This window comes from Physella acuta, unplaced genomic scaffold (assembly GCF_028476545.2).
Source record: "Physella acuta isolate Inbredline_101_S28 unplaced genomic scaffold, ASM2847654v3 ptg000095l, whole genome shotgun sequence".
Taxonomy (NCBI): Eukaryota; Metazoa; Mollusca; class Gastropoda; family Physidae; genus Physella; species Physella acuta.
In genome coordinates, this window is record NW_026731615.1 from 470,691 (window position 1) to 486,869 (window position 16,179).

Sequence of the window (16,179 nt, forward strand, 5' to 3'; positions counted from 1 at the left end):
ACTTCCGGTCAACGGAAATTACTCAAAATTTGACAGAAGGTAGAGAATTAGATCTTTTACTTACATTTGAAATTTCATGCATCTCTCTAAAATAGTACGCAACTTATAGGCTTTTGAAAAATTCAAAGTAGAAAAAGTACCACTTCCGGTTATCGGAAATCGCTCAAAAGTTTATCAGGATCTACGATTTTGATAAAATACTTATATATGAAATTTCATCAACCTAGCTGTAACGGTACTCAAGTTATCGAGTTTACATACGGACACACACACAGACAGACACACAGACATACGGACAAGATTGCAAAATTATGTTTTTCCGATTACAAGACTTTCTCTATACTTCGTATATACCAGAAAGTAAAAAAGAATTTAAAAAAAAGAATTATACAGTACTCTCCCTTGCTTGACTTCAAAATTGGAAATAAAATAGTGTCACGATCTCTTCCGGTGACATCAAGCAAATTTCCACAACAATAATATTAAATTTCACAATGTTTCATAGATCTACATTTATTCTATTTGTTACATAGATCAAGATCTAGAACTGATACCCAATACATTTATAATACAACTGCAAAAGGAAATAACAAGATTTATTTTGAAATGACGTATTTAATGAAAATGTCGCTTATTTAAAAACCAATCTGAGAGCTGAATGAATTTGTTTGTTTGGTGATTGGACTGATTCATCTGATTGATTTAAGTAACAAAAGTTTAAAGCTAAAGTGTAACATTCTTATTTAGTCACAGTCCAGTGTCTCATGAAGCGATTATTAAAGTCTTATCCTAATCTCTTATCAAAGATCAACTAAAACACCTAGAGACCTAAGCTAACAGCCTAAGACAAGAGTAGAGAAAGTAAGTGCAAGTGCTAAAAAATTTTTTTTATTAGGGGGCCTAGTTAAATTTAAGGACGATATTTCGAGTCGTCCCTTTGAATCCCGGACAGATCGTCCCCCGGCGTGGCCTCAGCCAACCGGCGGGCTCGTTGCATTGAGTTAAATATAAACTCAAAACAATAATATAAACAATCTCCTTTCAGTAGGTCAGGCCACATACCACGCACGCATAGTGTTGTGTGTCGTGCCTTAACCAAAATAAACTATCTCCCTTCATTATCATTAGATATATTTAATTAGTTAATTAATTAATTAGCTAATTTATAAAATTATGTATGATGCTATAGCAGTAGGTAAGTTACAGTAAGTATCATTTTTTAAACTATGTATTTGTACTATAAAGAAACAGCTTCGTTGTTTGAATACCACCCCTTCCCCTTCTTGAACTCAAAGTTAAACTTTTAACCCCGTTCGTAGAGACATGCGGTATGTTGTAAGGTGGCGGGTGGGTAGGGTATATACTCATTGAAGAAAAAATCCACCGTGGTGCGTGTTATTGGCCTTGGGCCTTCGGTGACGTTGTTGGCGTTTGCTGTGAGGGGGAGAGGGGTGTGTTATATCCGTTTAAAAAAAATCGCAACATGGTATTGGCCTATGATGACGTCGGCGCAAGCGGGGAGGGGGGGGGAGACACTTTTTTTTTTTAAAACCAAGAACTAGGCGTTTAAAGGCTGTAATGAAAATCAAGGACTGGTATAGCCATGATGTCGAATTTAACGAGTGATGCTTGCTGGGTCTATCATACGATTGCTTGGCGATGGGAATCTCGCCAAGCTCAGTTTATATTTACAGTGAACTATTGGGATGCTGTCATACACAAAGTAACAGCTACCGAATGTAGCACTTAAAACATCGAGTGCATCCCGCTCATTATAAATTTGAAATACAAGTTATGGATTGCCCAAAAACTTGAAGGACTATCAGAATATATGCCTAACATTAATCATTACGATATAACTAAAATGTGTATCCAAATATTTTTAGGCTAACAGGATCTGCATTTAAATAAACAAGACCTATTAGGCTACTTTTGCATGGTAGCACAACTACATTTTTAGATTTCATAATGAGTAGCCTAGTCGTGCATTAAAGGGCTGTACTCAGTAACAATGAAAAAAATGAAATGCCGGCTTCAAACTTCAAGCTATGATTTCCCCGTATTCTTCTACTAGAAATATAGCTCCGTTGTTCTAATGACCTCACCCTCCTCCTCTCACCTAGTTCAATTTAAAGTTACACTTTCAACCCCGTTAGGATGCGTGAGCTACTGATGACCTAACTATTGAAAAAAAAAACTATTCTGGCGTTAAATTGCCCTCCCCTACTCGCAGCACTTTGGGGCCATACACATCAGGAAGGTCTAGGTCGGTGTTGTATCTCATGCAAATTTACTCACAACACGACTACACACTATGGTTGTATCCAGGACTAAAGCTGCGACACTCGCATAGAGTTGGATTTATTCGTTAGATCATTGTGCTTCAAATTCTGTTTCAATATTGGATTAGATGGATATAATGTTGGAATTCAGTTAGTTTGTTATATTATATTTATCTAAATGTCGTGTACCATCAGAAACTAAATTGGTTGACAAGACACATGTGTAGGCTAAAGAATGACCTCTAGATCGAGCCAAAGATGGCTGGTTAAGGTTGACAAACTGTGGTTTTCAAATTTCATGGTGATGCTTTTCTAAAGGATTTTATTTTGTGCTTTCTTTGGGATTATTTTGTGTGATGTGATTATTCAGAAGTAATTTGTAAGTAGAAGCTTTTCACATCCAACCATTTTAACAGTTTGCGATTGATCTGCGGCTGGGCTGATTAATTTACATTTAGCAAAACTACACACTACACGGCGCCCTCAGGCCGTTGTTTCAGCATGCCCTACTAATCAATTATAGACAAGTTTAGAATCAATACATAGAGCCAACACACCGATTTTTATTTAATAATCTTCAAGAGCCATTCCTCTAGGGTCGTTATTTTCACGAAATTGTCGTTTTCCATTTTGTTGTCAAGAAACTGGTATTTAGTTCACGAGAACGTATGAAAACCACTCATGCGTGACCGAAATCGTCGATTGGGTGCCTTCACGTGGTTTGACACGTGTTGACCTAGGCCATTGTTTACATCCAAAAATCACCCAAAACGGCCTTTTTTCGAAAAATTTGTTTGAAAAAATGGCTAAGTCCAGTTTGAAAAAGTGTCATTTTCGGGCCCATTTTAAAAAACGTAAAAAAATCCGAACTACACGTAGAAAAAAATGGCTTTTTCGGCCCTTTTTAGCTCCAAAAACGCGTCGCGTGACGTCACCGTGACGTCAGCCGCCAACCAAAACGCGGAGAAAGCGCGCGTTTGATTGGTTGGCGGCTGACACTATGAAATCCTCTAAGTACGATTCGAATGGTATACCACTTAGGCCTATTTGTATTTTGGTAATCTCAGGATATAGCATCTGAAATTAGCTGGTAATGTTTGTTGCGTTTCGTTAACGTTCATTACCATAAATTAATTTGACAGTTGAAATATAAAGTCAAGTGCATTAAATTAATGTTTTAACTTAATTTTAAGTTTTATTGACAGAAAATTAACAATTAGTAGATCTAGTCATCTAGATCTAGACTAAATATTTCTAAAAAATTCGAATGCAATAATTGTATTTTAAGAAACAGAGAAAAACTTATTTGCAACAAATAGATTCTAAATTTAGGCCTAGTAAAATAAGACAATTAGATCTACTCAAGTCTAAAGTAGTAAAAAGGACTAGAACAATGTTAAGTAGCAGCAGTAATTAGCATGTACACTTAAATTAATTAGAAATACAAAATCAATCTATGCACATTTTTAAACATTAGGCCTATATATAAAAAATAATATGGTGTCTAATACAATTTGGTTTACAGTACTTCCCTTGGTTTCTGGAACTGTGTGTCAGACGATGCCATGGTTTTACTGTTTTTTTACCTCTGTAACATTCCGGAATAATAACCGATGCTAGAAGATCGTGAGATTACCTGTATTTTTGTGTAGGCCAATTTAATAACTAGGCTATTTATCTATAAATTAGTTAGGCCTCAGCATTAGGTCATTAGTTAGGGCCTAACACTTAAGAAAAACAAGGCCTATATTGTAGACTAGTTAGTGTAGCAAATCAGAAAAAGTGACTGCATAGTGCTCAATACTAGTAGGCTATACAGTCTACAGAAGCTTCTTGTTTACTACTTGATTATTATTATGATTTTATGTGTTCGTTTTATTGCAATGTTTTTTTGTTTTCCATTAAAAATTTTCTATTTTAATTAGGCCTAAATGTGAAATTTTCTTGAATTCTGTTCACTAGAAAGAAGCGCTATGAAAAACTGCGCACAAAAAAAGGTGCACTGCAAGGGCATTTCTGTATATTGTAGCATAAAAACCATGTTTCCACTAAATATGAAAAAGTACACAAAATAATTCCACATTTTTGAGTAATGTTATTTTATAAATTAATTGATAATGTAACTTTAGGCCTATAATTTATAATATATTTTACTTTTCCTCCAGTTTTTTTAACATGGCTGGATTAAATGATTCAAGTAGCTATTTTGATGCAGGTAAAGTGTAAATTTTAATGTTACTACCACCCACTTAGCAAATTAATGTGGTCCTCTAGTTTTAAATCTTAATTTATTTACTAGATAATTAAATACCAGTTGTTCTATTGCTCCTATTAAATATTGGATGTATATAGATGCATTGAGTGTTAGGATGGTGGAGCCCACAACTGCTAACCTGAAAGTCCCAAGTTCGTTTCCGTGGCTTAAATTTGTAGGACGTTCTGAGTCCACCCAGCTCTGATGGGTACCTGACCACTCTATGCCCCTGTATGCAGAGATTGAAAAAAAAACTCTACTTCATCTGCCCTATGGAAAATATGATATATATATATATATATATATATATATATATATATATATATATATATATATATATATATATATATATATATATATATATATATATATATATATATATATATATATATATATATGGTTTAGATATGTTTTGGATATGTTTAGTGATTAGCATTTTGCTGTAAAAATCATATCTATACTCTGGTAAATTGCTGTAAGATTATGCATCCATATAATTTGCATCAAGTTAATTAGTGTTCCTACATGATGTAGGTAATGTCAAGAAAAAGCACATCCAAGAGGTAGATAAAGACTACTTCACCAGTACAGATGAACCTGAGCTAGAATTTGATGATGATGGGACTGAATTGTCAACAAAAGAAGGTAAAAGTACTACCAGTAGTAATGTTGATATCTTTAAACAGTTTATAATTTTTGTTAACGTTTTACAGTTTTATTTACTATACAACTTAAAATTTTGTTTTAAAAAAAAGGCACTGCAGTTAATACAAGGATTAAACATAACAAACAAATTCAGTAAAATCATTCATATATATAAAGTCAGATAAAGATGGTACAAATATAATTTGGGCTACCATTATGTTGATGGTGTCTATATTGGTTGTTAACACATAATAGAAATGATGAATTTACTTAACATCTTTTGAAAATAGATCATCATTTGAAAATATAAAACAAAACAGAAAAATGAAACTTTAAGAACTAATCCCACCCCTTATGTAGATGGTATCTAAATAATCTGATTCAACCAATTGCAATTGTGACAGATGTGTACTTAATGTTTTCTCTGTTTTATAAAACAATCAGAGCTGGAAGCAGAGTTAGAAGAAGGTAAAAACTATTTCATTGTCTAGTATGGGCATTTCTTGGTCTTTCTTTTGCACTTTATTTTGGTATTGTAATAATACAATAAATTTCTCATGTGAATAAAGTTAACTATTTATAAGTGCTTGAGACTCATGTAAATAGATTGGCTAATTTTATTTTAACTGTTAGTAAGACATTTTTAGTCCTTTTATTTTTTTTAAATAAAAAAGATGTTTTATTTACGATTGCTTGAGATCTCTGTAGAGACGCTACATTATCGTTAGATTTGCTTTTGTTAATCAACCTGAGTGTTTCTCTACAACTATTACAGTAAGTGCTCACATTATTGGCGGATATGTGTACTGGATTGATAGAGCAGGTCAATTTTACATTTGGTTGAGCGTTCGCTGATTGTTTTAGATAACTTCCTAATTGGCATTTAAGACATACATTTTCAGTGGGTAGTGGAGCTTTGCCTACAGTTCAGTTTAGAAATATTTGTTGATAATCTAAAACCCAAACAACCTCTCATTTAAGCTGAACAAAAGAATTTGGAAGAGAAACCATCTTTTTAAATTATTTTTTACATTTTCTTTGCTTTTTTCTTTTTACTGTTTTGTAGTTAATTATGCTTTAATAACTTTGAGCCTTTCTGTTTTTATCTAATTTAAATAGATTATAATCAACAGAATAAATTTTAATTAAGCTTAACCTTCTGCATCTCAAGAAAGGATTCTTTAATATGAAAATTATTTTGTTTATGTTCGCTTTATTTTTTAATCACTTATTTATTTTATTGATTCTTTTAAAAAGTGCTTTTAAACTCCTATTACAAATAAAATAAATTTTTATAAGTTAAAACTATTCTAATAAGTTGTTTCAAATTATTCCAATTGTACTACATAATCTCATAATTTTAAGATAAATTAAACTTTATCAAGAATAACCAAAAACTATTATACATGGAAGAGAGAAACATATCATTATCTATTCATCTAATGTAGAACAATTGAGTTATAAACAATGCTACCATTATTGAAAGGGACAATGGCTCTATATATTGATTTAATTCTTAATTAAAAAATCTGTAAATTTACCTTGTCACAGTCACCATACCTCTATCTCAAAATATCACAGCTCTCTTTTTCTCAGTATTTTCTATTGCACAAATAACAAGACTATTACGATCTATATTTTAAAGCCCTTCCTTTACCTAAAAAAAACTGCATGTTTAATTTGTCCGAAACCTAAAATGGTAACAGGTGGCATGAAGATTAGATGTTGTATTTATGTTATGGGATAATGCTGAGAATGGTTAAATGTTGTATTTTTGTTTTACGGTGCTGAAAGCTTATTAATTTTTTGTTGTTTTTATTCAAGGTTATACTAATTGGTTATAGATTAAGATAACAGTTTAAAAACACAGGCTTAATTAGGTTTTTCCTTGTCATACATACAATAATTGCATTCATGTATGAACATATATATTTGTAAAAATTGCGAGATGTTATTACTTATTGAAATTGAGGATTGTAGTTGGTGGAACAAAATCCAGCCTTGCTCAGTCAAAAACTAAAAAAAAAAATCTTTATAACTTTAATTACACAATAATCTTTCCAGTAAATTAAAAAAAAATGATTACATTTTTTTTTACTTTCTGTTTTTACATTTATTTGTACCTATTATTATTCAAATAAACTTAAACCATTATTTTTCTTTAAAGAATTGTGTTAAATTACTTCTTGTTATGTATTGTTTTACAAACTAATTTTTTTAATTTCCTGTGATTTTTTTTTTCCTTATTTTTTTGTTGATGACTGTTTTGTTGTCCTAAGGATCCGGAGATTTCTTCAGTCCCTATTCTCACATTCCATCCCTACCCTGGGACGTTGGTAAGAACTGTTTCATTTTAGATGCATCTTCCTGAATGGCTGATTCTTCTAACCAATCATAGATGCATATTCCTTATTTGGCTGATCCACCTAACCAATCATAGATGCATCTTCTTGAATGGCTGATTCTTCTAACCAATCATAGATGCATCTTCCTTATTTGGCTGATCCACCTAACCAATCCTAGTTCTTCAACTTAGTCTCTGCTGCATCTGTTGGTTTTTGTGAGTAGCTGTGAAAACAACTTGGCTGCCTTATACAATTATCAGCTTATGTGTATCAGTTGCTGTAGCAGCACCAAGTACAATTCACACATACGCTAACAGAGTAGGCATAGCCCCAACACTGAAAGATAAAGTGAAATGTACACTCATTGCATGTTAATAGGGGTTGTCTGAAATTTCTGAGCTCTTCTGTTTAAAAAGTTACTGATTTTGATATCTTGAATAAGCTCTTCTGTTTGAAAAGCTTATGGCTTATGACTTTGAAGCCATGATGAGCTCTTCTGTTTGAAAAGTTACAAACTTTGAAACTTTGGATGAGCTCTTCTGTTTAAGAAGTTATTTACTTTAAAACCATGAGCTCTTCTGTTTGAAAAAGTTACCAACCTTGAAACCTTGGATTAGCTCTTCTGTTTGAGAAGTTACCAACTTTGAAACTGCTTTTTCATAAATGTTCTATCATGTTTATATTAATCTGCATGTGATTGCTATCTTGTCCACTGTACACATTGTTTGTTTCCTGGTAGGTGGCTTCCATAAATAATGACATTTGTTTTATGGGACAGCTCTTTTAGGGTTGGAGGAGGGGGTGGGGTTAGAAGATATGATTTTATTATTTTCTATTAGGGGTCATCCATTTACGACGTCCACACGTGGGGGGGGGGGGGGGGTCAATGTGGACGTCCACATGTGGAATTAAACCACCTGAGAAAAAAAAGAAATATTTTTATTTTTTAAAAAATTTTTTTTTTTACAAGCAGGAGGGGATGGGACAGTGACCGCATCAATTTTCTAAAACAACTCATGGTATTTGAAGTTTATTTTTAAACTTTTCAAACAATGTGTGGAAGCTGCCTCGCCACAGTGTAATTGTCAGGAACATGATTTCACATGGTCTCTGTCCACACTTCTCTGTTTAGGAGAAAAAATTACTATGCACACACCTTCTAGAAAAAGGAATCTATGCATGAATTGTTCTATTCTCCAACACCGTTCATAATGTGAACATTAAGTCAACTGTATGATGCATGATCACCTGATTTGTTTTTTAAAGTGTGAACATTAGGTTAACTGTATGATGCATGATCACCTGATTTGTTTTTTAAAGTGTGATAAGAAAGTTTGAAATAAGCTGCTGTGTAGCAATTACGTTTAATTACATGCAAGACAATTGATTTATTATTCTAACTTAGAACTTTTCATGCGAAGAGAAAGTTTAAAGCTACTAAATGACAATTAATTACATGCACGCCACATAATTTAATATTCAAACTTAGAACTTTTCATGTAACGTACCAGTTGTGTTGTGTAAACTACAAACTTTTTTCCCCTATAGACGTTCAACAGGATTTAACAGTTGTGTAATTGCTAGAGTTATTTTAAACATCGTCGCTACATATATAACCCAAAACAATGGTTAAATTTTAGACAGATTATATTTCTAGTGTTATATTGGCATGCAGATGTATTAGTACTATAACCTAGATCTAAGTGTTAACAACTCTTATTTCCAGTTTTTATATACAAGAAAGTAGTATATTTTAAAATGTCCTAAGAAAGTATATTTGTTGAATAAAACCATGTAGCCATCATTAACTGCCATGTAAAACAGGCAGCCACTACTCAGCTTATATTTTATCCTGGTATAAATAGTTCAGTAGGCTAAAAATATCTTTGTAATTATGTAAGTCACACTAGGCTATAGGGTCCACTTGGGTCAAAATTTCTAGCCCTCTGCACTTGCTTCACGTATTTATACGTCATGTTGAGACGTGTACCTGGTTGCTTTGTTTACATTACTGGCTAATTAGAATATACATAGTATATTTTGTCTAGGGTTCAAATGTAAATACATTTCAAAATTTATAATGTGAAGTGATAATGAAATTCTTTTAATGTCTTAAGGAGGATTAACCATTATCTTTTCTAATGAAGATAATTGGAGGTCAATATTTAATGTGTCCATAAGTTACTTCATACACTATCCCTTCAGAAACAGGTGAACTCTACTTCACTTGTCCCATGGACCATTAGGTTTGAAAAGGGAACTTAACTTATACATTACTTTCTACCTAATTACATAATTTTTGTTTGGAAAATATTTTTCCAGAGTTTTTAGTCCCTTGAAAAGATGCTCTACAACAGTGGTTAAAATGCTAAACTTTCTGAGTAGAAAAAATATTTTTTTTTGTTCTATCAAATATTGCTTTTAGACAGGCAGTTGAATAATGGAAGTTAACAGACCTGAGTTGGAGGGGGGTGGGATTCTGGGGTAGGGCGGGTGTCTTTACTGTGTGCTCTGATATCAGCTGTGTGTGGATGGTGTTAGCATAGTGTGTGTGTAGGGTGGTATGTCTCCCCTCTGTGATCAGGTGTCATCTAGAACTTAATGGAGCTCACATCAGCTGGTTACCATGCCCCACAACACACTAGGTCATGTACAGTGTGGGTGTGTGGTGTCCAGGGGTGGGGGGTGTCTACTGTGATCTGATGTCAGCCAGTGTGTGCTGTGTGTGGATGGTGCTCATGTGCTGGCTAGCCACACCCCATGACACACTAGGTCATGTGCAGGGTGGGGGATGTGTGTGTGTGTAGTGTCCAGGTGTTGGAGAGTGTGTGTCTCCACTATGTGATCTGATGTAAGTCTGTGTGTAGATGGTACTAGCAACTGCTGGTTGGCAAGTTGTCTTACATCATGGGTGTAAGTGTGTGTGTGTGTGGGAGGGGGGGTGTGGGGGGGGTGTGTGTCACCACTGTGTGATCTGATGTCAGTGTGTGTGTGGATGGTGCTACCATCTGCTGGTTGTCAAGTTGTCACACTAGGTCATGTACCATGGGTGTGTGTGTGTGGGGGGGTGTGTGTGTCCCCACTGTGTGATCTAATGTCAACTAGAACACACTAGGTCATGTACAGTGTGTGTGTGTGTGTGGTGTCCATGTGTTGGAGGGGGTGTCCACTGTGTGATGTGATGTCAACTAGAACTTAATGGAACTCACACCTGCTGACTAGCCCCACCCCACAACACACTAGATCATGTACAGTCTGTGGGGTGTGTGTGTGTCCACTGTGTGACCTGATGTCAACTAGAACTTAATGGAACTCACATCTGCTGACTAGCCCCACCCCACAACACACTAGAAAATAAAAATAAATAATTTCTCCCTGGTGTACCAAAACATGGAGTACATTTACTTCTTCAACTGTTTTAGATTCACCAAAGACAAAGGTGATAAGAACAGATATAAACTTTCATTAATTTAACACCAGTTCTAGCATCTGTCTTGTATGGTCATCTCTAAACACAGTAACCTAGCAAGTAAAACCTTGTTAAAACATAACTTTTTTTTCTTTAATCCTTGCTATATTCACAGGATTAGGGTTATATTTTGATTGTTTAAGCCAGCATTAGACAATAGGCTGTTCCATTACTTCCGTTATGTAGATTGTATTGTTTTGTAGGTTGTAGATTAGTATTAAAGTCTAGGCCTAGTGTGTGGGTTTAGACATTAGCAGTAGTAGACTACCACTAACAAGGCAATACTCCCACAATTGGAATATTCCATTGTCAAATCATCGGATACATAGATTAGTTAATTAGCTTTCTCATCTTATATGTTATCTGTATTGATAAAATCAAATATATTAAAGTATTTAAGCTAATGCAATTATAAGTAGATCCAAACTTTAATAACGAATGTAAATTAATATATGCATGTTACGTTACAGTAGATCAAAGTAGTTTATTGATGTACATGACACACGTATAGCTAATTATGCCACCAGATACACATGTCACAGCTGTATGTTAAGTTATTCAAACCAACGTATTAAGTTCAAATTAACCATACACATTCAAGTCCTGGGTGTGTTTTTGTTTACTGTTCAAATGGAGGTTCTAGATGCGGAAAGTAAGCCAGTGTAAAGTTTGTCAGTATTGGGTAGAATTAGCTATACGTAGTTGTATGTAGTTTTGTTTTATATTCATCAGGGAGAAAGCCAGACCGTTTGTCAGTATAGAGTAGAATTAGCTATTAGTTGTTTGTAATTGTTTTATATTATAAGGAAGAAAATTAAGCCAGTGTGTTTTTCAGTATAGAGTAGAATAAGCTATACATAGTTGTATGTAGTTTTGTTTTATATTCATCAGGAAGAAAGCCAGACCGTTTGTCAGTATAGAGTAGAATTAGCTATTAGTTGTTTGTAATTGTTTTATATTATAAGGAAGAAAATTAAGCCAGTGTGTTATTCAGTATAGAGTAGAATAAGCTATACATAGTTGTATGTAGTTTTGTTTATATTTATCAGGAAGAAAGTAAGCTAGACTGTTTGTCAGTATAGAGTAGAATTAGCTATTAGTTGTTTGTAATTGTTTTATATTATAAGGAAGAAAATTAAGCCAGTGTGTTATTCAGTATAGAGTACTATAAGCTCTACATAGTTGTATGTAGTTTTGTTTATGTTAATCAGGAAGGAAGTAAGCCAGTGTATTTAATTTTGTCATTATAGAATATAATGAGCTATACATAGTTGTATTTAGTTGTTTTGTGGGATAATTGGGTATACTGATGTCGGATAATAAACCTTATCCAAAAATAGATGCGTTAGGTCGTTAGTAGTATTGAAATCACTAGCCTAGTTTTAGGGTTAGAAATTAGGGTTAGGGTATATGGTATGACTAGGGTTAGCATTGACATAGCCTTGACATTAGTTAGACATGTGAATTTAGTTAACTACCAGTAATCTAAAACCCCTTTATATAGATTCTATTATTTTGACATTATTGGACACTGGTATAGAAAATACACAGTTTAGTGTTTTATAATTGTCATTGGAACTTTGACTTTTTTTGTTACAGAGCTGGCTAAGGATGCAGAAGGTGGGGCCTTCCGTGGTGGAGCAATTACCCCAGATGGGCTAATTGATGAGGACTTTGAGAAAGAACTTGGGACACCTTCAGTAGGTTTGATAGACATTTACTGACTTATGTAGTCACTTATCTATAAGTAGGTAGCAGGTTTGATAGACAATTTAATTTAACCCTGACTTGTGGTGTTGTCAGATACGTTGGCACATAATGAAATATAACATCTTGTTGGCATACAGTACTGCCATATGTATGTCAACAATAACAACTAAACTTTAATTTATGATGACATAAGGTTAAAGTAGATATTTCCAGCACTGAAATGGTGAGTCAGTGAACCTGAGGTAATTTAATTTGGTTCTATATGTATACTACAAGTGACAATCTCAATTGCTAGATCTATAGCCTATCTTGCTATATGTGATGAGAACTGTATTGAAACTTATTTCTGAGCATTAAAAGAAAACAGTGAAGATTAATTTTTTTATGCAATACATTTATTTGCACTACACATAACTAGCTTTTAAATCTTCTAGTTTTTAACAACACTAAAACCAATGTTTCCTCTTCACTCGCTACCTATCAACCAACTGTCCATCTATGTCTTGTTCTCACACTCAACATATTCTATCAAGGAAACAAAACAACAGCACATACACTCAAACCATATCGTCTATTGTCAATAAAACATCCTTATTTAATTGTCTGTCTTACTCTATTGTTCTCTGGTTATATATGAATAAATCTAGGCCATGACACTTGGGTTCTGCTTAGCTGTTAAATAAAAATACAACAGTCATACAACGATTGTAACGATTAAAAAAAACCGCATATCATATTTATTCTTGGTGACGCTGGTTGTTGTTCAAACCTAATTACCTAGCTAGCCTAAGTTAAATTCTTAATGTGGACTTCCCTCATGTTTGAGATTGACTGTAGATTGGTGAGATTGGTTTAGACAATATTAAACTTTAAGTGTTTAAACTAAAATTTCTTTATGTGAACTTTCCTAATGTTTGAGACACTAATATTAAACTTTAAGTGTTAAAACTAAAATTTATTTATGTGAACTTCCCTCATGTTTGAGACAGTCATATGAAACACGTAACCATATGAAACATGTAAAAACAAAAATTTCTATTGTGACAGGATGAGGAATCCAACAGTGAATTTAATGATGTGGAAAAGTTTGGGATTCTTGAAGTTGCTGGTGAGTTTGGCTGAATTATGATTCTGTTGTTTTAATTAATAAGAAGTTCAAAAAATAAATTTTTTTGTTTGTTTGTAAGGGGATGATTGATATTGTGTCATACAATCCCAACATACGTACTGGTTCACAGGAGATGATTTGTATGGGCGTAAGGTCATCGTCATATCAGCCTGTAAGCTGCCATCTAATAAAGCTTTGGACCATGGGAGATTTTTACAGTAGGTTGTGTTTTTTGTTTGGTAAACTTGAGATTTTTACAGTAGGTTGTGTTATTTTGTTTGGTAAACTTAAGATTTAACTGTTTTGTTAACTGTTGCTAACTTTGAGGTTTAACTAATTGTTTATGTTGAGTAAAACTATTCGAATAAAGTGATTGATTTCGTGCTGTTGTTTACAACCAGATGAACTCTTCTTCACCTTCACTCGATGCCCTCTATTATGCACCATGTGTAAATGGAATTGATGCTTTCTATAAAACACATTAATATATAGCTAATGGAACCCATCATAAAATCCTAGTATAAAATTGAATTGATGAATTCTATAAAACTATCAAGAAAATGATGCCTGCTATATATATCTTTATGTTAATGTAATAGATTCTAGACATCTTTAATAAAACACCGTATATCTAAAAAAAATGCCCATTATAAAAACACCTTAAAAAAGAAAATGATGCATGAAATAAAACACCTTTATATGTTAATGAAATTGATATCTTTAATAAACCACCTTATCTACAGAAAATGATGACCATTATAAAACACCTTTATATGAAATTATGCCTTCTATAAAACACCTTATAAAAAGAAAATGATGTTTTTAATAAAACACCTTTACATGTATAAGAAATTATGCTTATACGATTAGCTAAAGCCCACTGTACAACACTAAATTGTATGCGTACAATCTGTGTAATTTCAGATACATCAGACACACACTAGACAAGTACGTAGAGCAGGACTACGTGCTAGTGTACTTCCACCATGGCCTCAACAGATGGAACAAACCCAAGCTCTCCTGGCTACTGCAGGCGTACAGGGAATTTGACAGGAAGTGAGTACTTGCATTAACTGTGGCAGTTGGTTGTCTGCACCACAGGAAGAAAGTCATTAATTTTAATGTCAAAGTTTATTTTACTCACTGTTTTGTATGTGCTTTAAGCAGATAAAGATAAAATAGTTGAAATTTTGATAGCTTAGAAGTAGGCTATATGTTGAAATTATTTTAAAAAAAAACAACCCTACTATGACTATTAATGGTGGTTTTTCTGGAACCTTTTAAGTTATTAAGTACAGTTAGATTTTTGATTTTAACATAACAAATATTTGACACAAAAAAAGGCAATTTTGAGGAATCTAAACCTTTTAAAAGATGATGGTCTGTGACTCTGAGCCTAGAGTTGTGTGCCCCTGACATTCTTTACACTTACTCACAAAGTCCTCTTTAATCCTTTATGAAGCATAGGGCCTCAGCCATTATCTTCTACTTGGTCCAGTCTTCTGCTGTATAACATTCTTTACAAGAATAATGGATTATAATAGTCTACAACCAATACAAAAAAAATCATGAAAATTATAATTTTAAAAAATATGTATTCATCACATAATAGCTTATGTGACAAGGCAGGCTCATACAGAGATAGCCGCAGTTCTTGTTTTGCTTGAATTTAAATTTTAAAAAATATTTTTCTCCTCACAGATACAAGAAGAACTTGAAAATGCTTTATCTAGTACACCCTACAAGTTTCATCAAAGTTCTGTGGAATATATTCCGACCATTGATTAGGTAAGCTATGTATGTTAATATATCAAGTAGCTGTTAGCACAAGGACATGCCCATGCCACTTTCACTCTTAGAAATGTAATTGCTAGTATTTGGTTTACCTCCCTTAAAGTTTTAGTCTGATTAATTGTCACACAAGGGGGTTAATCTGAAGTATTTTCCTAGACTTTGTTACAAAAGGTATCTCCCTTTACATAGTGTTTTAATTGTCACAGCTACATTCCCTGTTACTGATCTCTGCCTAATGGTACCATCACTACATGTTGTGTAATACACACTAGGTTTTATAAGGTTGTAGTACCCACTCTATGACTATGATGATAAATATATTATAATGACCCCCCCCCCCCCGGGGTCAAGTTTGTTTGACCCACACCCTGTGACTATGATAATAAATGTATTGAACTGTCATTGTCCCCCCTGTCAAGTTTGTAAGGTTGTAATTCCAACTTATGGTTATGATGATAAATGTATTAAAAGGTCATTACCACCCCCCCCCCCCTCTCCCCACCACCCCTCCTCGCTGTCAAGTTTTTAAAACCTAACCTATGCATATATTAAAAAAGGTATTCAACTGTTCC

The 16,179-nt window shown here is 33.6% G+C and overlaps 1 protein-coding gene and 1 long non-coding RNA gene across 8 annotated transcripts in view; one reads left to right on the forward strand and one right to left on the reverse strand.

The window, feature by feature from the left end:
• Positions 1-16,179, reverse strand: part of LOC131929613 (uncharacterized) — a 29,993-nt gene that overhangs the window by 7,919 nt on the left and 5,895 nt on the right. The gene's annotated exons all lie outside the window — the stretch shown is intronic.
• LOC131929570 (rho GTPase-activating protein 8) overlaps positions 442-16,179 on the forward strand; it is a 48,390-nt gene continuing 32,652 nt past the window's right edge. Inside the window, exons 1-10 of one of the 7 annotated variants that reach the window (XM_059285860.1) lie at positions 442-861; positions 4,448-4,497; positions 5,071-5,181; positions 5,626-5,649; positions 5,957-6,004; positions 12,595-12,695; positions 13,753-13,813; positions 13,944-14,031; positions 14,738-14,869; positions 15,515-15,601. In XM_059285860.1, coding sequence (XP_059141843.1) covers positions 4,458-4,497; positions 5,071-5,181; positions 5,626-5,649; positions 5,957-6,004; positions 12,595-12,695; positions 13,753-13,813; positions 13,944-14,031; positions 14,738-14,869; positions 15,515-15,601 — 692 coding nt within the window. In that variant the 5' untranslated portion in view covers positions 442-861; positions 4,448-4,457. Of the gene's footprint in view, positions 862-4,447; positions 4,498-5,070; positions 5,182-5,625; positions 5,650-5,956; positions 6,005-7,460; positions 7,518-10,862; positions 10,966-11,576; positions 11,648-12,594; positions 12,696-13,752; positions 13,814-13,943; positions 14,032-14,737; positions 14,870-15,514; positions 15,602-16,179 lie in introns of those variants that run through there. The other 6 variants (XM_059285853.1, XM_059285876.1, XM_059285868.1 and 3 more) reach the window with 6 other exon arrangements.